This window comes from Osmia bicornis, chromosome 9 (genome assembly GCF_907164935.1).
Source record: "Osmia bicornis bicornis chromosome 9, iOsmBic2.1, whole genome shotgun sequence".
Lineage (NCBI taxonomy): Eukaryota > Metazoa > Arthropoda > Insecta > Hymenoptera > Megachilidae > Osmia > Osmia bicornis.
In genome coordinates, this window is record NC_060224.1 from 1,176,660 (window position 1) to 1,200,855 (window position 24,196).

General features: G+C 43.6%; 2 protein-coding genes across 3 annotated transcripts in view; both read left to right on the forward strand.

Moving 5' to 3' along the window:
• Window positions 1–24,196, forward strand: part of LOC114877504 (suppressor of lurcher protein 1) — a 358,815-nt gene that overhangs the window by 14,531 nt on the left and 320,088 nt on the right. The gene's annotated exons all lie outside the window — the stretch shown is intronic.
• LOC114873140 lies at window positions 22,189–22,953 on the forward strand. Its single transcript, XM_029181136.2, has 2 exons — window positions 22,189–22,278; window positions 22,618–22,953. Exons 1-2 carry the CDS (start codon window positions 22,189–22,191, stop codon window positions 22,951–22,953), a joined length of 426 nt encoding a protein of 141 aa, XP_029036969.1.

A 24,196-nucleotide genomic window follows, 5' to 3' on the forward strand; every position in this document is an offset into this window, starting at 1 on the left:
TCGAATCGCTGCCCTTTCATTTAGCAGAGATTGGAAGCGAGGAAAAAGGGTATTGTGTTGATACTAAAACGTATTTAGGTTCGAGCATCACGATGTCAATTGTAAAGAGGTTCCTACCGTGGGATAGACGAAACTAAAGAATCGTCCGACCGTTTCGAGCGCGATCGTGTACAGTCGAGGCACGATACCGATACATCGTAGGTACGTACGTTAATTAAAATTGTGTTTACTACTATGTTACCGTACGCATAAGTGGCACGTCACGGATTAGCGGTGATCTACGTGTGCGGTTTGCGTCGTGACGACCGGTTAGCACGAGCGCTCTATCGCCAGTTGTATTTAATTAAGCCTGTTACGACGCCTACGGAGGGAAACGCCTCTTCCTTTGCCTTTCGATCTGGATTCACGTTAACGAATACCAAACGATTACCACTGATTGGTTAATGACTTCGTCCGGTAAAAGAACCATCCTACCCGTGTTTATCCTTCCGAAACGATCGATGAGGATAAACCAACGATAGCTACTAAAACACCGTAAAATTACGCTAGTCGGAATCGGATTAAGCTTCTGGTAAAAACCTGATCACGTTTGGCGTTATTTAGTCTCTTTGCGGTACGTGTTTTTCTTAGCCATACTCTTTGACGAATCTCTGAAATACACACAGATTCGTTTCGACTTTCTTCTTGTCGAATTTTTTGTTAATTCGATATTTTGGAAAGGCAAATATTGAGCTGTTTGGATTTGACGGCGGGGTCAAGAAGAATTTTGGTAAATCGCGTGGGAATTTGGTTGATTCGTTATGAGTATCCTGATATTTCACGAAAAAAAAACAGAAATAACGTATTTTAGCAGTTCTACCGGTTAACGTTTCCACGAAATTCTGAAATGAAACGTTTTAAGCATTCGCGATCACAAAGATAGGAGCGGAATCGCGAGTACGCTTCGAGGAAAATGTTTTTTACTTATAAATTTTAATGGGGCTACCTGTGCGAACAGGAAATGTTAATTAACTAATTATAACGAAGACATAAAAGTAGCCTGGCCTATATACATACATACATATTCCCCTTAGCCTAGATTCAGTAATGTGTTAGCCGACTGAGAATGAACCGCAGAATTGATTGACACGCAGCGTTATCCTTTAGGCTGCATTAATTGGAACGCCCATTAAGTAACTCATGCATGCAAAACTTTTTACACCACTGTTGCTGCCATCAGCGTCACTATGATCGCCCCATGTCGCCGATCTCTAACCACCGTTGCTACCATTATCCTTAGTACTGTTATTACACTGGTAACTAGCGTTCTCGTGTTTATCGCTTACTATACAAGGTGTACCATGATATACGAGCATAGCTCCACTAGTAGATTCAGTAGATATAGTCATGGAAGTCAAACTTTGCTTCTTTTAGATTATTATTTCGAAATTTTCATATTATTAATGCTGAATTCAGCATTAAATTTATGTCCACGAAGTATGGTACAGCCTGTAGAATAAAATCAGCTTCTTTCGTGCTCCTGACTACGTGACACGGGAAAATCGAGCCTCTCGTGACTGCTGATCGATCGTTTGTTGATTTAAACTAACGATCGAGATACCAATCATGCATCGATTCTTCTTCGAATACGTACGGTTTCTTCTCCTGAATTTCCCACGTACGCTCGTTCTTACGATTATTGCTCTCGACGCGATGAAAAATCACGGATACCGATGATGCCACGCGGGAAGAGACACAGAAAGATATCCTCGGAATGTATCGTTGTTGAAATACCTTGAAGGGCAATTCGAATCGTGCCATCTTCGTAACGGTGTCCCATGCTTGCCACTTCTGCGACTCGCGATAGGTCCCACGCTAATCATTTCCTCGTGGCATCCTTTCATGAGATCTTCGCTGCGTGCTTTTCTCAGACGATTCTCCGTTTCATCGGTTCGACGAAACCGGACGCGTGGCGTCCCCTGGTAATTCCTTTTCCCGAGTAAATCGCGCCGCAAATCTCTTGATCGCGTTAGTTACGACTTCAGATAACTACGTTGCCGTTCTACCCGTTTATTTTGCAATACGGTACAACCTTGTAAAATGATTTGCTTCGGATACTTCAACGGAAGTGTGCAAAGAATAATCAATGGCGGATGTGATAAATAATTAGAGACATTTAAAATGACAGTCAATCCATGTAATGGTAATGATAATTGATTGTCTATGAAGTAACTAATGGCACAAGATAAGAAAGATAGGATTTCATAAACATATTTTCTGTGTAAGCTTTTTATCATATTCTCACTTCTCATTAAATATTAGATTATGTTCTCTGAAAAAGAATGAGAATAGTATAACAGAAGGAACGATGAAGAAAATGATAAGAAAGTGATATAGCTCAAGCATTTTAGAGACATTGATGCAATTACTAAATTAGATCTTCTAAACGTGACGCTTGATAATTAATTAACCATCATTAGATTCACGAAAGGAAATTTTTCAATTTTTGAAAAGAATAAAAATAATTCCATACAAAACAATGGATCATTTATTAATAGTAGGTACATGCTAAAAGTGAAAATCGTTGTTAATCGGTTTCACTATTAATACAGGCTTTTGATCGATGATTGTAAATCAAGATTTACAGACTCTATGGTATTTTCTACGTGTACACCGGAAATTTCTTAGGGTCTGGTAAAGTATTCAAGGAATGCGCGAGGAACATATGTATGTATGTCGGTTGGGTTAGGAAGAATTCGTAGATCCTTCGTAGCAGTTGGCGTTAATTCTCACGTTTCTCTGTAATTTGTAAGTGTCACCAAAGTGAACGGTAACTTATTCCGAAACCATCAGGAGCCCTCGAATCAGGTAAAAAGCGAAATAGATACGTGTCTTCTGATCATCACGATTGAACGACTAACGAACTTGTTTGCCGACAAAAAAATTCGCTTAGATTCGACGATAAGTGGCAATCAATTATAATCACCTTGCAATGTAAATATCGTTTTTTTGAAACGACGAGTTCTCTATTCGAGCAGCAATTAGTCAAATGAAAAATGTGAGAATTATTCGCTCGAAGGTTTTCTTAATGGAAACTTAAATCGAGTGTCCTCCTAAACGCATTTTTTAAATTTTTCTTGAACGGTATTTCGAAAAGAAGACTGATAAAACTCTCATTGATTTTATAATAAATTCATACCAACGATTCTCAACAATGTACATTATATTATTTAGGAACACGTTTCAAATGATATCTAAATTAGACAGCTTCGCTAAGAAAGGAATTTAATATATTTATTAAGAAACAAATAGTTCGGAAGATAATTGGCTGAATATGTCAAAATAGAACACCCTGTATAATGTTTGAAGATTAATCACCCGATATCAACATCACTGTCATTAATATCTCGGTGATCTCAATCGATCAGCTAGCAACGAAGGATATTTGAAAAGGTGATAGATAGGCAATTAATCCTGTGGAAGGAACCGGAATCATCTGAAATAATGCTTTTACCATTGGTGACCTTCGTGTTCGGCCGCGAACTGTTGCCTCCGTATCCGGTGCAGGAGAATTTATCGCTTGGCAAATCGACGAGGATACAGTGAGTACGAGACGAGCGTGGTTGAGTACGATCGGAGATTCGTAGGACTCGTAACCGAGCGCGTAATTGACTTTACGATCCATTCACCGCGATCGAGATCGGTTATATTAACATTAACGGTTAATGCGATCCAGAGAATGGTCTTCGCGATGACGAACAATTATAGTAATTTTCGATTAGTGGACGCAAATTTTGCTCGCTTAGTAATTTTAATTTGCTGAGGGTCCTCGTTATCTACACCGCTTCTCAAAAATAATGCAGGTGTTAATGAGTTATCCAAATTTTATGTTTTCCAATTTGTAATCGTGAGATTGCTTTAACTCTATCAGAACGCAATTAAAGGGTTAACATTTTTGGAACCCCTCCTCGGATAGTAGTCGCGATTAGGTTCGAAGCTTGCGACCACTAACCGAGCATTACTGTATCGTGTACGGTATGTCTTGACTGAAGACTATATGGTAACCATGTATTAAGCCTGCTACTACAACTCACCTCGTGCATTAGACCGTGTGAATGCACAACACAGTTTATGCAAATGCAGTCATACACGCGGTCAGATAAGAGTATCATCAATGAAAAGTCTGACAATGTTTGTCGACGTGCCGGATGGATAATAATAAGTAGATTGTATCAGATTGTAACGATGATTAGATATTGACATGTTTTTCTAAAAAATTATTAATAAAAGAAGTTTGCTTTTTCTTCTGAGAAAAACTGTCTTATCATAGTAGTTTCTATATAATTACATATTTTGACACATAGTTTGAAGTGCATTAAGTATCCACAATCGAACGATAATTAACAGGTTGTGTGTCGATAAGCTGTGACTATCTCGAACCCGTCACCGCGCTGTTCCGTCAGCTGTCGACGAGAATTACGAAGCGTTCCCTTATTAATCGGTGGAAATCAATTTGATCCACGTCGATATCGTCGACACGTGTACAACGGAAGTAGGTTCATTGTAGCGAGGCATGGATTTACGATTACGGTTGTATGATAATGCAGGTAATGTAGGCTACGTGTCTCGTGTAAAGGATGGAAAGCGTGTGCGCATCTGGGACGCGTTAATGTGATAAGCATAAAACGATCGCAGGCTGCGCGTTACACGCGTGCTTTTAGTACGTTACGATTTTCCACGCTGCAATCTAATCCTGTTTCCTTCCTCTTTCCACCTGACAAACACGAATAGAGCTCGACAGGCCTGTGGTGTCCATTCAATCGTCTATTGAAATAGAGGATAGAGGTACGGTTCAAGGAATTCTAAGAGCGGCTCGCCGTGTCGAGTCCCCAATCGTTCACCGCAAAACCGACAGCTGTCGTGAACCATCATTATCCTCGTTCAACCTGGCTACGGAAACCAACAGCAACCATGAAACTGGGTTAACGTTACGACGTTGCTCCATTTTTGCGACAGCTTATTAGGAAACCGAAAAAATTCTGTCCGAATTAGATTCGATTTCACAACGTTTGTCATTGAAGAGAGTGGTATCGGTATCGTTCAAAGTTGGGAACTTTCTTTCATTGCGGTGCAAACGCTTTCGAATGGAATAGCAAAGGATCCAAGACGGTTCGGCGTTTGAAATTGTTTAAGCATGTCAAATGAAGGTAATACCGCGTCGGATAATAGATAATGGTAGGAATCTATGGCGATACCGGTTTTCATGTACGGGAACCCGTGCGTTAGCTGGAACCGCTGTAAACGATAGGCGGCCGTGTGCGTAGTCGCACGCATTCGCGTAACCCTGCTCCGATTAAGCTACCGACCACTATTTGCAACGCTCGATGCGTAAAGAATTATAGGCTGTGCAACCAGCTTCGTTCTCGGGCCAGAATGCGATAACGCTCGCGATATATGCGCCATGGCTCGCGGAAATCGGTGACCGCTGATCGGTATCGTTGTTTTCACCCTCTACCCTCGATGCTGCGCGAAAATTCGAAAACCGTGAAATCTGTGAGAACCATACCATGCGGTTTAGATGATTTAACATCATTGGATTAGTTGCAGTTTTTTTTCGGACGATATAATCCAGAGATTTCTACTTTGTTTCTGATGATATTGCTCGCGCGATTTATGTTGCGGAAGTATATTTTTTTAGAAAGTGTGAAAGATTTCTATGTAATATGACTTCCATTATCGGAACAGCTGTATGACTAGGATGTTTGGATAATTGGTGTTTACATTTAGGAAAGTGTGTCGGAGCATGACTCTTCGCTATTTTATGTTCCGTAGTTCGCACGAGGATAGTTCCGGTAATGAAACCTCGATAGTAAGTTTAGTCAAGTATTGACACAATTTCGTTCTGATAATTGTTCGACTTCGAAGATCGCTACTTTTCTGTTTTCATGAATGGATGTCCATTATAAAGATGTTAAAGGCACGATTTTTGTCAATTAAAAGTTTTTGCCAGCAAAAGTTTCGCCCATCTTACGACCGTCTGATTTGCATATACGACCATGTCAGACACAACTTGCAAATTCGAATGACAGACATTAGTATTCGTAACAGAGCGGTTCGTTCCGCACGCCGAAATTCATGAACCACGAGCATGTATACAGGGTGTACACTTCCAGTGAAAAGTGATGATGTCCCGCCTTCTCGCCCTTTCCCATAGGCATCCTCGAAGACAATGATCTCATATTTATACGTCTGCGGCCCCTCATTGTGTAATAGTTTATATGGGAAACTCTTCAGTTATATGGATTGTTTCTTTTAAAAAATCAACAGGGGATGAATTCATATTCAGTTTTTATTATACCTGATGAAGCATTTTGGAGATTAACTTGAAAAGCAAGGTGAGGTAGAAGCAACGTTTATACGACCTTTTATTATTTACGTGAGCTGAATCTACCAGTGAATTTATGCCCATACATAATGTTAAACCCTGTATAGGTATAACAGTGGGCCCGTAACACTGTTTCGCGCTACGCAACCGGTCGTTATTCCTTGCCGCACGTACACGCCTCGACAAATAGGCAAAGTCGCAGTATGCTAATATTAATTCAGCGAGAAATTACATTGGCAAACGAATGCAAAGTTATGTCGGGCGTGATCCCAGATGCCGCGACAGGGAGGTTGAATGTCCCCGTAACAACGGGCACGGATTAGTGCTCGGTACTAACGTAATCGTATGCCTGGTGAATATTTCATGAAGCGCGGAAAAAAGAGATGACACCTGTTCGAAAAACCGTTAGCGTACTCCTTTTGACCGCCAACGACGGGGCGGTGATGGCAAACGGACGTTCGGCGACTTATTTCGATGCAAATTTTCAAGAGAATGCCCGCCGCGAGTAAGTTTCAGGAAGCAGTTTACGCGCGCCTCGTCGCGAGTCTCGTACACTCGCAACTTAATAAACTCGCATCCTCTAAGTAGAAAGACAGACCAAGATTCGCCTAATCAATTTCACATGATTTACGATTTTAAGGAAAATCACAGGTTAATGAACCTAACGATAATCTAAATCTGGACACGATTAACAAGCAAGGTCTTTTTTCTTATTACAACACTTCTTTTTTTTACGACCAGTCTAATACAACTCGTTCCAGACCGGCTATTTTCGCTGTCACAATTAGAAATTGAATTTTACGTCGGTGAATAACACTTCGAAGGCCGAACGAATAATGTTCGCAGCATTGATGGTTTCGATAGAAGGTATCGATTTCTTCCCTAGGATAAATGCATGCATTAGGCAACGTTGATTAAACTGGATACTTAGATCAAGTTAATGGTACCATATTTCTGATACGACCAAGAGTAAGAAAGATTTCGTGTAATCAGGTAACAAGATAGGTAATTTATAAGGTAGTAAAGCAAGTCATGTTATTAACCGGTTGTGGTTAATAAATCCATTACACGAGGTCATTAACAGCAGCACCGTCGACGTCAAAATAGTATTTCTAATAAATACTAATTTTAGGATTTTTTAATAAAAAAAAAATCTCGCGAGTATTAAAAATGAATGATAATATGAAAGAGTAGTAGCGGTTGGGTAAATCCTGGGAAGCTCAATGACGTTCTCGAGCGAGAACACGTGCCATGGTCTCGAAACCCTTTCTCCGGAGGTATAGTAATCAATGGTACGAAGTTGCGTAGACTCGGTATCGTTCATTCACCCAAACGATCCGTAAGGTACGCAATGTCTTTCGAGTCAACGTCCTACCGACACGGTTTCACGAGACAACGCGACTACCGAGCTATTATGCGATCCTGCAAAGCAGACCGACTAGGGAGATCGATTCAAGTTCGATACATGGACCGGCTTCGAATATACGCGTATGCATAAGTAAAAGAACCCTATACACCTGGCTATACCTGCACGCTGCTCGAGGATTCGTTTCGCCGAGTCATCGATTTCGTAGCATCGCAGGTTAACCACTAGCAAAAGATTTATATTCAAAGTTATCCTAGTAGATCTACTAAACATACGAAGAAAAATTGCTTATGGATATATAGAAAGAAAATTGCAATATCGAGTCATGTTTGGGCCAACGTCCAAGTGCGCGTAGTCGATTATGTCATGCGTTGTGGAAGGGTTAACGATGGATGACCGTAATCAACCCTTAACAACGAAAGGGTCGACTGCCAGTCTATCCAAGTATAGGTTCTATAGCGCGTTCTGTAGCGCTCTAACGTCTCGTCATGGAATTGACCGAGATCATCGTCGACGACAGAGGCAGGAACGGTTACGCGTTCGTCCGGACCGCTAACCGGAATGCGCGCGCGCTAACTCTTCAGCGTCTCGAGTCTTGGTGCTCCGCGAAGCAGTTGGGTGCTCGAGACTCGGCTCCGACGAAGAATGAGAGAAAGAGAGACGAACGGGAAAGGAAGGAGGAGACACAGAGAGAGAGAGAGAAGAGTGTGGGACAGACATCCGCGGGAATGGAGCCTGCTGTGCTCGCGATTGAAGAAGATGGCAAATGAGCGAGAGCAAGAGGCCACATCGCGGAGTGAGAAAGATGGACAGCCTGGAAGCACGTGGAGATTCGAGGCACATTGCGCCCAGACCAGCGGCACGAAAATTTGGTGAGGCCTCCTTGCTTGCGGACCGACCACATTCCTTCCCCACCCGATTTCCTCGTACGAGAACCTTATCCGCCTGGCTGTTTCGTCCTGGTCCGTTCTATCCGCGTGCGAGTTTACATCGACAGCCGGATCATCGGGGCCCTGGTTTGCATTAACTGTCGCAGCAGCGCGGTTCGGCTTGAATGGGAAGCCCGTTAAGCGAAAACGAACGGCCCGTGAAGGGAGTTTTTCATTTTCTTTTCTTTTCATTTCACGGTTACGAGGCACCGTGGATGTTGGACAGCGGTTTCGTTGACATTTCGCGAGAGAGAAATAATGAATAGCACCGTTTGCGCATGAATAAGGCTCACCTAGCGATCGCGGAGTGCGTGCGGAGTCGCCACGTGTTAGCTGCAGCTTAGCGGCTCCTCGTGCCGCATCCCGGCAGCCGCTTTATCTCCTTATCCACCCTCCTTTCGTTCTCGTCGCGCCTTTAAACCCTTAGGGAGATGGCTCGTTTCCTCCTGGTATCCTCTTCTCGCGTTCGCACCGATCGCTGGATCCTCCGTTTAATCCACCGAACGAGATCGACAGGGTCGAGTTCCCTCGACGTTCAACGAGATCCGTCACTCAACACAATTCACCCGATACCGTGTACTCTCTGTCGGCGTTTACGTTCGCGCGATCGCGATCATCGCTCTCGGACTGGCACACCGCAAATTGAGGCGACCGATTCGATCGGTAACTGTGATTACTCGCGCGGCTCGTTCGATCGAATGGGATCACCGACAGTCAATGAGAGACCGGATTTTATCGCGCGACTATGCCCTGATACAAAGTAGTTTTCCTCAGGATAAGAATATACGTGCGTGTAGAGGGACAAACTCCCGTTCGGTCGTAGCCGATGCGAGTGAGCATCGATAACGGCAGTGGTAGCAATAACGGCACCAACAACGACAAATAGCGTATCCGTCAAAATGCTCCCTGACGTCCTCTACCTCTGGCTATTTCTCTTTCTTTCTTTCTTTCTTTCTTTCTTTCTGTCTTTCTTTCTCTATCTGTCCACTACGAAAGAATGCGTAACCACACTGGTTTACTGTTCCGTTCGCGACGAAGATGTTCTGCGGACTGATAACCTGCCGTCTACTTACCTCCGGCGAGCGCCCCTAACGCGCCGAACTCCCTGGCACGACAGGTGCTCCGAAGGAGGAGTGGGAATAAGAGGATGGTCTCGCGGAGGGGACAGGGATAACCTACTCGTCGTAGCAGCAGCAGCAGCAGCAGCAGCAGCAGCAGCAGCAGCAACAGCAGAAGCAGCAGCAGCAGCAGCAACGACGTCGGCGGCGGCGGCGGTGGTGGCTGTTGCCGATGTGTATACGCATCGCGAGACAGAGACGGAGGGTACAGGAGAAAGAGAGTTACGATCACGTTGGAACGAAAGATGGAGGAGGAAGGAGGATTGGGAAAGAGAAGGAGATGGAGAGAGGTGGAGGACGACGGCGGCAGGCCGTGCAACCAGCACCGAGCAGACCGAAGAGAAGAGGGCAACGACACCGCATCGCGGGTCGGTGGGCTTCGACACATTTACCGAAAACTACATCGTCACCACCGTCACCGTCACCGCCACCGATGCCGCCGTTCGGATTCTCCGAATCTCTCGATAATTGATCGATCGATCGATCGATCGATCGATCGACACCCGACTAACCACTACCATACGATAACTGGAATTTCCACGTACCCCCTTTCGACAAACCATTATTCCTGTAATAGGGCGAAAGTTTAGAATTAGGGAACGTTAGGGTCGTCGAAAGGTGTCGCTGAGAATCATTGGTCGTCGTGGTTGCAATCGAGTTACCCCTTGCGGAGCTTATCGTATTCTGGCTGCATTCGTGCGAGCGTGTGGAACGAGTTAGGAATTAGGGTATCTGGGATTATCGTTATTTAGAGAGACGTCGGGTGGTCATTCTCGATCGTTGGCCTCTTTGGGGCCCGGCCATTTCGTAGCCGGCCCGCGTTTTCCGTCTCCCACCCTCCTCATCTTTGCCGCTATCGCGCCACCTCATCCTTCTCATCCTCTTCCTCTTCTTTCTCCTCTTCCTCTTCTCCCGTACTCTTATACGTACATGCTTCACCCTTTTTCTTTCTTACCTTCGTGCCTTTCCTCTTTCTTCGACTAGGGCAGCTCCGGGAACACCGATATCTCGAGAACGATCTGCGATCTGGCCCTTTCCTTCGCTGCCATCCACGATCGACAAGTCGCGATGACTATTTGCGAGGGCATCTCGACTTTGCCATCCGTCGAGATTCCTCGAATCGTCATCCTCAACATCCATTACTCACTCGCTATTTTACTATCTCTACCACCTCGATTTTATCCTTTACTCGCGCTAGACAGAAAGGGTTGCGTCACCAACTCTCATCTTTCCTTCCATATTTCTTCCACCCGATATTCCTCTTATCGATATCCATGACGGGCTCTAGCTCCTCCTTTTTCCTACCTCCAATTGTGTCTTTCCTTATATTCCGGGCTTGTTCGACATCCGAATGACGTTCCCCATCGATCATTCTCTCCTTCCTTGATATCCGCGTACCTCGATCGACCGTTAATCGTGACACATTCCCCGATATATAGAAATCCATGGGAAATAAATATTGGGATTAATTCGAATTATCAATTCCGCGACGATGGGTTAATATTCATGAATAAGCGTGTTCGGTTTGCTGTTCACCCTTCGGCCGGTACGGCGACGCTCTCGCGTAGCCGATGGCCGAGTATCGGCAACGTTCGACGAAAAAACAAACATTTTCCGTTTTCAAGATCGCGCTAAAAACCTGGTGCAGTCTCTCTAGCGCGCGTTCTGAGAAGGATCGGGGTCGCGGGACCGTCGCGTCGCGTCGCGTCGCGTCGGCAGAGGTAAGCGTTCCTGTACGCGAGAAGATGCGACGCGAGGCGGGACGGAGCGGAACGCGATGGGCGATCCGATCCGATCCGATCCAAGGCGAGGCCAGGCGAGACAAGACCAGACGAAGATCGACCAAGGCGTCGTCGTTGTGCGCTTAACTGCCCTAAAAGGCAGTTCTTCCCTCTTTGCTACCTAGTCACCGTTGTCTCCACGAGCACCATGCCTACGGCGAGGTGTCCCGAACCAATCCTCGCCTTCCATCTCAACATCGACGCCTCGAATTTACCCGAATCTTCTTCTACGCACCTGATCGTTTCGATACTGTTATATATTTTATGATATTTGTTCAAGGAAAGCGTGACTTTTCACTTGGTGCAAGAAGAAATCGGTTTGGATTTGTCTCCTCAACCCTTTCAATTGTCTTCAGATTTTTTAATTAAATTTCGAGTTAATAGAAATCCCACTAAAACAGGCAGTTTGTTTCGAGCAATTATTCTAGAAACAATGAACGTCTTGTCTGAACAGAAAGCGGAAGTTAAATTGGATCGTTGAGAAGACAATATCCAATTCAATTTATGTTTCCTACCGAATGGAAATTTAGTATAGGATTAACTGGACCATCCAATACCCCTCTGGCTATCTTTGAAAATTATTTCGTGCGCTCGAATATCTTCGAAACGAAAACAAGACGGTTGACACGGTCCGGGATTATCCTTCAATTTTCCGAAAAGTTCTCACGACATTGTTGAACGAACAGCGATCGATCCCGCTGGTTTGATCCTAAGGATCGGTCGGTAGCGGGCAGACAGAGCACGTTTGTTCGCACGTGAGCCGCATTTTCGGCTGAGGCGTCGTGTAACAGGGCCACAGACGCCGCTGGCCATTGTCTTGTTCCCTTGTACCGATGAATCCTCTTCGGTCGCAATACGAATATCAATGAATCGGCGAAAAAAGAAGGCGATCGCACGATTCGATCGTTATCGTTCGTACGGTGTCAAGACGCGTACGCTAATGACTTCTCGGTAACGAAGCACTTCCTTGCAAATTGCTTCGCGTGATTAGGCTTGTCCGCTTCACAGAAGCGTCCGGCTCCATTAGAATCGTTCGATCCGCTCGAGACGCGCGGCACGATCGTGTTACAGGCCGATCGTTGCCAACGCGGACCCATCCAGACGTCTTCAGGCATTTCAAACTCGCGCGGTCAACTAGCGACCGGAATTTCTTTCGTCTTTTTTACGACACGCAAGAAACGTACAGTAAGCTATTGTTCGAGCTTCACTTCGCTCAGGACACGTTACGGGAAGTCGGTGACGTTTCTTGCCAGCTACACTGACGCGTAAGTTCCCTTATTCGAGGACGATCTGAATGTCCGGGGGAGACGGGATGCGCGCATTCTTTAGCCATATGATTTGTCGTGCATTGTATCAAGGGAAGACAAAAGATTGAAAAATCTTTTGATACGTCAGTCGGACTAGATTTTTAATAATTATTATTTGGCGTATCTATCATCTTCGACCTAACTGTTTGATAATAGCATAGCGTTTTTAAAAATCAAATTTAAGTCACCCTTGGGTGCCCGCCGCCCTGGGCGGCAGGCTAATCTCGTCGTCCTCCACAGTGGGTACTGATTATTAGGAAATAACACATTAATAACAACAAATTAGCCTTTTTTGCGACTCATGCGTCGATAATTGGCTTCTTAATTTTTTTTTCTCCTTACAAAAAAGGAGATTGTTCATCGTTGAAGTAAACAAATTATGTAGCATAACGGACGTCATTCTGGAGATCCTTAGAAAAGATTAGGATCAAGAACGTTTTGTTCTCAAAGTATGATTTCATGAATTACGCACGAGTTCAATGGCATCAGAAACAGTAACGCCGATCTTATGTGGTGTATAATAATTACATAGATGTTCATTCAGAGGATCGGCCAGGTTTCGCAATGATTCAGAGGCAAATGTAGGATACATTCCAGGAGATACGAAACCATTACACAGTGATCGTGAACGGTGATTCATTCATCTGTGTGATAAAAGTCATACGTAGTACAGGATTCTCGAAATTGCCGCCGCAGGCGTTTTCAACAAAAGCGTATCCAATAGTGCAGAAAAAAATTGCACCATCTCTCTGTTACGTCAGTCGAGAGAGTCGATCAAATTGATCGCTCGAAATCGTTTTGTGTATTACACCATACTCCAATAGAAATCCTTTCAATTCTCTAGTTAAGCTTTTATTTAATTTTATACTTCATGTTATTTTCATTTTCCAAATTTGACAGTGTTCCTTTAAAAATTATTCTCTCAATATATGGATATATAGATATTAACTTTAGGTTAATATTGTTGTATACGTTTCATAAATTTACCCGGACTCCGGTGTTCAAGGGTTAAGATTTATGATTATGTATCGAAAGCAACCCTACTCGTAAGTTCCAACAAAGTTACAAGAACTTTACTGCTATCCAATTTCCTGTTCCATAAATTAGGTGTATCGAATGTAGAGTTATCGGTTGCCGAAATAGACAAGGGTGTAGTTATCGTGTTTCTCGTTGGGTCATCAGATATCCTTTCCAGTTTTACTTGGTTCACCACGGTGGCACTAAACTTCGATCAAGATTCAAGAACGTTTCTGGCCGAGACCTCGCGGTAACTTACGGCTACGTGTTCCCCATGGAGTCGGATACTTGGTTTCCAGGTCAAAAGTTTGAAAGTGGTGCACACGTCGCGGATGCAGACTAACGTCGAGTTCACGAGGATCGAGACTCGAGACTCGAGGTTCGTCGAGACATTCGAGAAGTGTCATGGACGACGACGACGACGTGTCTGCATGCTAGTTGCATTCGAGAGAGTCACGGTATGAGCTAGTTTCTAAGCGGATCGAAGGAAACCGCGCTATGTGCGCTACCGACGATTTAGCACGCCGGAACTCGATGCTTATTGGCGCGGATCAAACAGTTTTCTAGATGAACGCCGAGCGGAAAAAAGAAACGACGGGGCTTACTTTCGCACGATTTCCCCTTGGGGACCAAGGACGATCGATGTCAAGGTCGTACACTGGCGAATCTTGAACCAACTGGAAGAAGACACCCATCGGCGCAACGAATAAGGCAATCGCGAGATGCTCACCGGAATAAATTCTCCATGTGTCGTACATGGAGCGATGGGGCCACGGTGACGTGCTTTTACGATAATTCACCGAGTTCACGCTCGCGATTCTTATTTTCACTTTCCACAGTTTCTCTCCCTTTGTATCCTCCGTGCACAGCAACCAATTAATTATTTATCATTATTTTCTATACTCATTTTTCCATAATCTTATTCACCGGTTAAACTTCGTTCAAGTGTCCGTACAAAAGGTGCGATTTAATTCGGATCACGTGGTCGCATTCCAGAAAATCTCATTCGAAAAATTCCACGCATCCGGCGTGTACCGCAAACCGTTTCGCAAGGAAATAAATTCAACGCGTGTGACCCGTACGCTTTGAGGATAACCGATTTTTACCCGGTTCATTTTATTGCCTGGCCATCGTTTCGCGTGCACGATTTTACTTAACACTTGCCATTAGTTAGCGGCCGTAATCCTTTCCATCGCGCGCATCTAGAATTCAACGATCTCTACGCAACGGTGATCGCGCCACCGAAATCAGGAATCAGGAACAACCGGATGTAGAAGTGTTTTATACGTGTCGTGCGCTTGCCAGCCGTGTATGTGGAACGAAGTGCAGTAAATCGGGCGCATTGCCATGGAATATAACGTGACCCCGGCCTTTGGTCCGCCTTCAAATTCGTATCCACCTTCCGACTTTCCATATGTCATCCGCGTTCTTTCGTTTTCTCGTTATTCATACAGAGATTACGGAAAATCGATGGAAAATTATTGGGGATGTGCAGATACCTGAAAATTGGGGTCGGGATCGGGTCGGCTCCCGAATTGAGTTTCGAGTCTCGAGTCGAGTTCCGGTCCTAAAATTACGAATAAATTTATGTGTTGGACGAATTTTTCAGGTCTCGTCCGACCCAACCCGAGGCTCGAATTTTTCGGTACACCCTAGAAACTATCATCCCCCTCTAAGACACCGATTTATCGACAGTTTTCGATGCGATTTTCAAACATTTCTAATGAAAAAGTCATTGTCTGTTTTAAGCGCAGTCTCCATTAACACGATACGCTTGCTTTTAAAACGTTCTTCTAGACTCGCTGAATTACTCTTGACCCACTCTCTGGTACATAGTAATGGCTGGTTAATTTACGATTATACCGGGGAGCAGGATACTCGAGTTTTAGTCTTCTTCAGGTTAAAGCAGATTAAGAAAATGAAGTCTGAAGTCAAGGTACTAACATCTTTATGAAGTAGATCGTCGCTAGGGTTGCCAGGCAAGGTCTTTAAAATCTCATATAGAGCTGTACATACTAATACAACCTATAATTAGTGGTATTAGTGTATATAGATTTATATGGCAAGTTATAATCATAACTATTCTCCCTCCATTACTTTTTATGACTACATACGACTATAGGTCTCTAGGCAATCCTGATATTTCATAGTTTATTTTCTTGTCTGATTCGTTACAAGCTGCTATGTAGATCCTAGATATGGATTCACTTTTTCTCAGTTAGCCGGACAGATAGATACAAGATCCTAGTTTAAGTAGCTGCATTGTTGGCTCTCGAAGGCTGGAAACATCGATTCCAGCAAAGAATCCACTAGCTCCCCTAGTGGTTCACGTGTACGGTAGAAGAAAAATCTTAACTGCGCTCCTTGCATTTCTCTACCGGGTTCCACGTATTTCCGTTTATCTCTTACTGCCGCTAAGCAGCTACTACTACCTATGTAGTCGGAAGAAATGGTTTCGTTGGTCGGACAACCGGTGTTGAATAGAAGCGCGTGCCACGATCATGTCGAAGATTAACAGTCCTTCTTGCGAAGGAGATCGGTATTTCGAATTGGATGGGTAGCTGTTTATCCTTCACAGGATCGTACACGTAGAACGGCCATTGTCCATAAAGCATAAAGGTGAATTAGCCGTTTAGAAGCGAAGCGACGGCTTGTTATTGAAATGCGCGAGAATGGATGAGGAAAGATGGAAGAAAAGGATGAATTGGCGGCTCGCAAACACGTGGTCGTCCGAGTGGTAGGTAGCCTATTATTTGTGTAGCTCGCGAGTTAGCTTCGTCCATTACTTCGCATTAACAGAGTGGTCTGTTTCTTTCCTTGCCTTCCCTTTTTACATCTTCTTTTTCTTCTTCTTCCTCGTCTTCATCGTGTAACCGAGGCTGCACGCGAAGACTTGTCCCACGTAGCAAAAAATACTCTGTCGAATTCGCTCGAGATTCATCATGCTGCTACGACTCAAACACGCAATTTCGACATTATGACCCAGCGAAAAAAAGCACGGTTTCGGTACTTTTTTCACGATGCACGCGACTTGAAGAGCCGCAGAAAGAGCGACCCTCGTAAACGCGTAACGTGATTGACTTTATAGAGGTTGTAGCTGTTCCAAACGTACCGTGCAACTTCCAACCGACATTTAACGTTTCTTCTACTCTTTAATGAGATGGGTTATACGGACCCCGTGCAGCCTTTTATTTCGACAATTTTCGAGACCAGGCTAATTTCTAGTTACCAGACCAGCAGCATATTTACGTTGTAATGTGTCGCGAATCGTTTTATTACTGTAATTACATTCCTCTTTGATATTAGTAATTTCCAGTACTTTTCATGTTATTTCTTTGATGGGATAATCGGCTTAATATCCGACTGTTTCTGTTTTTTACATTGACTACAATTTTCATAGAAAACGACCGGATCGATTTATTGCAACCTTAAACTATTTCCATTAATACGTAGACGTTATTTCATTGGTATATTCAATTATAAGATAGATGCGATGGGTAAAGAAATTTATTACGCGGCTTAAAGTCGCTGTGTAGGGAAATCATTTCGTGATAATTGAATGTAAATCTTGTACGCTTAGAGTAGCATAAATCATTTTCCAATTTGTTTCGAATAAAACGCGACGTTTCATTCGAAACTTTATGAACATTTCAAATTAAAATTGGTAAAAATCTCTTCAAATCGGCTTCTTTAGAGCGTCATCAATCTCTGCGTTTTTATATCCCATAACGAGACGTCTAACAGCATCAAATATTTATTTTACACGTTGACGGATCGTAATGATTCCAAAAAGTGGGACAAAAAGTTAGAATTTTGTAATCATTCGTTAAAGTTGTAGAGGAAATCAAGTGGAAATACAATATTTTATTTCATTCGGGTAGTCTAACTTTCGAGCACCCTGTAAACAACCAAGAGAATTCATATGATAATCCATTTATCAGCGAACACGTGTCATCGCGACGGGATTATCTAAGAGCAAAACACCTGCCTGCATCAGCAGGTATTTATTCGCCGACGTGTGCAAATAAAATACATCCGTCCGGGAGGATCTACGCCCATACTTCAACACCTTATTCGCTCGCGTAGAATCCCGTGTGTATCGATATCACGGAGCACAATCGGTTCCCTCTCGATGCGGTCATAAAACATATCGATGCTTAATCCTGTCAGAGAGGGTGTCAGCTTGACAATGCGAGCAGCGTGTGTGCCGCCTATGTAAGCTAGTAAACCGTGGGTGTGTGGCGGACGTCCACGTGGGTTTGGTCGCGATTTCCGCATTGACTCGTTCAATTTCTAGATGGTGGACATAGTCGCGTGTACGTACGGACGCTCATCGCGATATCTCGATTACCGGGAACGAGTTTAGATCTACGATAGCGGCGCGCTAATTATACGTTGATAGGCGTACGCACGCGGCTGATCCACCGACCCGTCGACAGAACCACGCGCCTCCTGTCTCCGTTGCAATCTTCGCGCGACCATAGCTAGCTATGCTTATTTACCAAGTAGTTGAATAGCGTGACAGCAAGTAAGACGGATGTTAGGCATGACATCGCACGTGCTCGTACAACGCTATCCGCTTGAACCCGCCGTAGGCGTGCTGGTATCCGCGTCACGGACGTGCCATTAATTAGGTACACCGGGCATCGGAAAGGCCTTTAACGGTATACAAGAGACACACGTCGCCATTAACGCGAACGCCCTGACGATACCCGACGTAGTTCATCCGCGTCGTCGTCGTCGTCGTCGTCGTCGATCGCTCGTTACCAGGAGATACCTAGAAGACTATGGGATCGCCTTGCGAGAGGTCACGCCTCGACACACGTGGGAAAAAAAGGACAAACTGGCCGTCTCGGTAAATATAGGCGCAGCCATAGCCGCGGCAAAAATCCTCGGACGGGGCATGTTCCGAATAACAGTAAAAGAGCGGTTTATTTGCATTTCGCTTGTAAAGGTGGCGTCTCAACTCTTCTATACGTTATAACTGAATTGACCATTCTCTGCTTATTTTGGACACATTCACTCGTAACACTCCGTTGCCATTCACAAAAATAGATTCCCGTATGCATATCGATAGGATTAAATTGTTGATTCGATGATATAAAAGTGTCGTGAAATTACACTCGTGGCAAAAAAGACCTTTCTTAATCCTTAAGCAGCGGAGGTGGGGTCAATCGTGACTCAAACAGATGTATAATATATATTGGAAGAATAATTTTTGAAGGAGCAACGTGAAATTTAGAGAATGAAAATATGTAATATGAAATTCAAAATTGAATTAAAATTACTTGATTTAATTAGCAATATTAAGAGAGCCTTCTCTTATCTGATGAAGAAAGAAGCAACTTTGAAACAGTGAACCCTGTCACTGTCATTGAATTCCTCGAATTATCGTATTTCCTTTAAGCGATCAATCGAGCATCGAGCTCGATCCGTTTGACGATCGTAAATCGTTCGTGCTATCGTTTCGTGGATCGGTACGTACGTGGCCGGTGAGGTGGCTCGTAGGTAAAGGTGGTCGCGAGAGCAGGGAAAGGGAAAAAGGAATTCCTCGTAAAGACAGCGGTTAAAATTATAAGCATTTAACGACTGTGAGAAGACGGCGTAGAATGTCGATGCGTCCGAGGTCTTTGAAAGTACGAATCGGGAGATAAAAGAGCCGGAGTGAGCCGGAAAGAAACGGAGGGCAAAGCAGGGGACCAAGGTAAAGCTGCATTTCTTGCTTAGAGTAGCAGCATACAGGAGCCACGCTGCTTCTTGGAGCCCGATCGGATCGGTTCTCCTTCCTACTCGCGCGATGCTCGCACCTGCCAACTAACTAGTCGAACCTGATTAAACTCTGCCCTGTGTGTCGTATGACATACCTCCTGTACCCCCCTTGCCTTAACCTTCACCACCTCCACCTACCACTTCCCGTTACCCCCTTCCTTTTCACCTTTCAGTCATGCCCTCTTTTCCTCTCTTACCTCGCTATTCGTTCTATGTATCATCCTTTTTCCTTCTCTCTCTTTCACTGTCTATCAGTTCTCATCTCTCTTACCTTTATCGTCTTCCTTCTCCTTCGTGTCTTCCCCTTTCTCTCTTTCCCTCACGATCTCCCTTTTTCTCTCAACATGGACCGTTTCGAGCGTTCAGTAAAGGCGGGAGAAGAGTTACAGGATCACCGATACCATATCCGACCTGCTCGCGATCTTCTCGCCGACTTACGGATACCTTCGACGTTCGCCAAACGCTACTCTTCCCGATTCGTTACTCCTTCGCGAGATGCCTCGATCGAGATTAGCTAGCTACCCCTTTCCTATGGAATTGCAAAGGACCGCGTTCCACTTCCTTCCATGCCTTTCCTGCTCGCCACTTTTACGCTCGTTCGTCTAACTCGATCATCGATCGAAACGATTCGCGGATCATTCCACACGATCGGCAACTTATGCTTGTTTACTCGGATACGCTTCGGACTACTCCGCTCGAATTTCGGTCAGGATTGAAAGAACTTCTTTTTGTCTCCTACACGTTTTATTCGAACGCTATGCGTGTCTGTTTGAAAAAATAGGATCGGGTATTTTTGTTGTACGAAGATTGGCTATAATTGCAGCGTCAGCGGAAGGGAATAGAATAGAAATAACAGGAACGGTTGCAGAAATCAGCGGGTCCCTCGGTAAACGTTAAAACGTGACTCTGGCCTGGTTGGGTCAGAAATTCTGCCAATCCTCGACGTCCGTTTCGGCTAATTCGATTAGACGATTAACCGCGTACCGCGTTCGGTTCAGTTTGATTAGACTCGTCCGAAACGCGATGTATGTCGTAACGAACTCGTCGACGCGGCGCACGATGTATAAATGAAAATTACGCAAATGCGTCGACGGGATTCATCGAAACTTTCCATGCTAATTTCTAAGACATCTCTGCTCGAATGTTCATCTACCGGCAATTCCTTTCAAAACATCAATTACCTAAATTTATGGTGTAATTATTTTAATTACACCATTCTGGATTTATTTTTCCGAGCATTGTAGGTCCGTAAACTGTGGAATCCTTTTCCTTGCACACTCTCATTGTTGCTCGCAGATGCTGCTGCAGGCGACATTTTACTCGGAAATGAGAGAGAATGAAAAAGTTCCCTCACGAGAGTACTTCTGCCCTTTTGCTGTAACAGTGTCGAATGCATACAACACAGTTCTCGATGAACCGTGGGACTTGGTCACAGTTAGGACATTGTTGCTGCGCCTTGCACATCAATGCAACGAAGGAAAAAAAGAAATGCATTCGTTCCGTGGAAAAACATTAACATACGTACTCCTAATGTATTCAATTCTACTTTGCACAGAATGCGTTTGAAACACGCTGTTCAAGTTCCTGCATTAACGCGCATAAGTAATTTATGCCAATGTATGTAATTATTACGCTTTACGCGGAAATAGAATTATGAAAACTTCCTTTTCTTTCTTACCTCGAGGTTCTCCAAGTTCTTTTATTTCTATGTTAAACAGAAGAATATTTGCATATCATTCGTTTGCAAAATTCCCAAATTGGAACTAACAGAATAGCATTATTCGAACGTTTTTTCTTGTAACTGAACGTTTCTTTTCTTTAACGTTTATCAAATACTCGAAAGTATAACAGAACAAATATACAAGGGAGAAAAGAGTAAAAGGTAACGAGATAATCGAGAAAAGCGCTGATCGAGTTAGCGAAAGTTGACCGAACGCTCAAACTGGAAGAGAAAACTGCCAGCCGGCTTATCGGTCCCTCTCGAATCTAATTAATTAAGTGCCGCTCTTAATTAATTTAATTTCGATCACACTGTTCGTCCTGAAAATTAGTGAGAATTATACAAGCAGCGCCGCATCGCATAAAATCGTTGAACTAATGATTTACCTGAAGAGAACTTGTTGCGCATTTCGTGAGATGGCGCATCCTGGCACTTATTAAACAAACATTAATAAACAAAAGCTCATTTTCAAACTGGCTGAAATACCTTTTAATTATCTAGATACAATACTACATAGAATTTCTGTTGCCTTGAAATTCAAGAATATTAGATTTCTTTTGCATAATCCAAATAATTGATTATATTATAATTTGAACATTTTTATTTTTTAAGTAGAATACCATATAGTTTCTTTTTATATAAATCGATTTCTGTAAAAATTTCTAAATATTCTTTTGTTTCCTTGAACTCGATACTTTCAGTTTATTCAATGTTTGCTTCGAAAGTGTGCCCCTCGTGACCTAACTCCCGGAAATTCAATGTTAATCCCTTTCTGTCGTAAATCAGTGGTAATGATAAAGATAAGAAAGATAAGAGAATGTATGAACAACCGGAGTTCGTTACACCATGGGTTCAAATGCGGGCGACGGAAGAGTGCATGGTGAAAGAGGCAAAACAGTATCCCATGGTAAGAGGACCATCCAAACGAATATGAGTGACTTAATAATTAATGTCGAGCAACGTGCTCGTTGAACGTTTCATTCCGGAAGTGGTTCGTTCACGGTTTAACCGAGATTATCTCGTACGAGCTACGGGGAAAAACAATTTTCCGCCCTTCTAACGTAGAAATCTATGATTCAAGATGAAATTTTCCTCCTTTTTCCACTTCGCACTGTTATTTCATTTTTAAGAACATTACCGGAAATGAACAAAATTAAACATTTGCGAAACCTCATCATACTTTTATGAACGTATATTGCAATCAGCCCGTTTAGCGCAGGTATTCGGTTACAGAATTGATTTTCAGTTGGAACCATTCGCTCCCCGCCACTCGATTTCGTACTTCAACAATAACAAAGAAGACAGTACAAGATCGGCGTACGAACGTCTTCACAGTGGCGTTTTCGATCCTAGTAAAGCAAGATGCGATCGTACTAAGCCCAGCCTTTACTGGCTGGAGATCTCGAACGAGAACAAAGGTCACAAGGTCCCAATGACTACTAATCTCTGGTACGGTCGACCGAACAGGGTCCAAGTCGATTTCCCCGAGAAGAAATTCAATCGATCGAACAAAATGCGAGAGTTCTACAGCCGGAAATTCCGTCTAATCGATGAGGACGAACGGAAAGTCGTGGTCTGCTAGACAAGTTTCCCCTGGCTTCTTGCTAACGATCGATCGCAAGCTTTCTTTCTTCTACTGAATCAAATAATCCAGGAAAAGGGAGCAAAGGAAAAGTTACCGTTAGTGGGTCCTTTCGATAAAATCGGCTCCCAGGACGTTCCTTAAAATTAAACTCTTGTCATACGATCATTAACACATCTTACATAAAATTTGCCATTATTCCTAGATTTACTAAATTTTTCTCAATAAAAATTATTACTTGAAAATAAATTCCATACACCAGCAACCGGATAATTCATTTGCCGTAATAGCTGAAAGTACAAATATTAATTATCATATTTCACACATCATCGACGACAATGAATGCAAACAACGAGGGGTATACGATTCCCGGTTTAATTCGCGCGATGCATCAGTTTGATTAAAAAATTACTCGGTCTGTGGCGCGGTGTTTGCGTAAAGAAGTTAATTCATCCGGGAAACGAGGCCGTCGATGGCTCGACTTTTTTCGTTTTCACGTGAAACTACTCGCAGTTGACACAGTGTTTGGGTAAACCGGGCCAGCCGATCGTTCTCGTCCACGTTGCTGGATAGATCGAGTAAATACCAGCCAGCTCATGCACGGAATAACTTTTCACCCCCCAGTAACCTTTCTGTTAAGACGATTTTCTATCCAGTTTACGATATGGCCACCGAGGGACCTTATTTTTAAGCGATACCTCTGAAAATCAATTTAAAAGCAATCTGTTGTTGTACTACCTTTATTAGATTTAATTAATTTTTGGAAAATTTTGCCGTTGCTGATTGATTCCTCTCCTTGGATGTTGAACCAGAAAATGATTTCCATTTTATCAAAATTATTATTTCTCTCTCGTACGATCTTATTTCCGCTATCAGACGTTGCAAAAGCGTCAGAAAAACAGTGTGAAATATTTTCCTGAACTGTACGAGCGATATCATCTCGCATCTTCAAAGATACACCCACCGTTGACCGTATTCCCTGGAATTTCTGTTCCTGTCGCTGTATCCAGCCAGTGAACGGTGGTTGATACTGGGATTGCTACTTCCGAATACGAGGGTGGAAACACCATGAAAAGGGGTGCCTATACACACGGTTGCATGCACGGTATATATTTCCGCATCACGCTGCAGTAAGTTGCCTTCGAGTCTCGGTGGAAGGCATCGAAACTCAAAGCCCGTGCAGAAAGTATCGATACGAATCTCGGGGACTTTACGTAACCAGGAAACACACATACCACCGTCA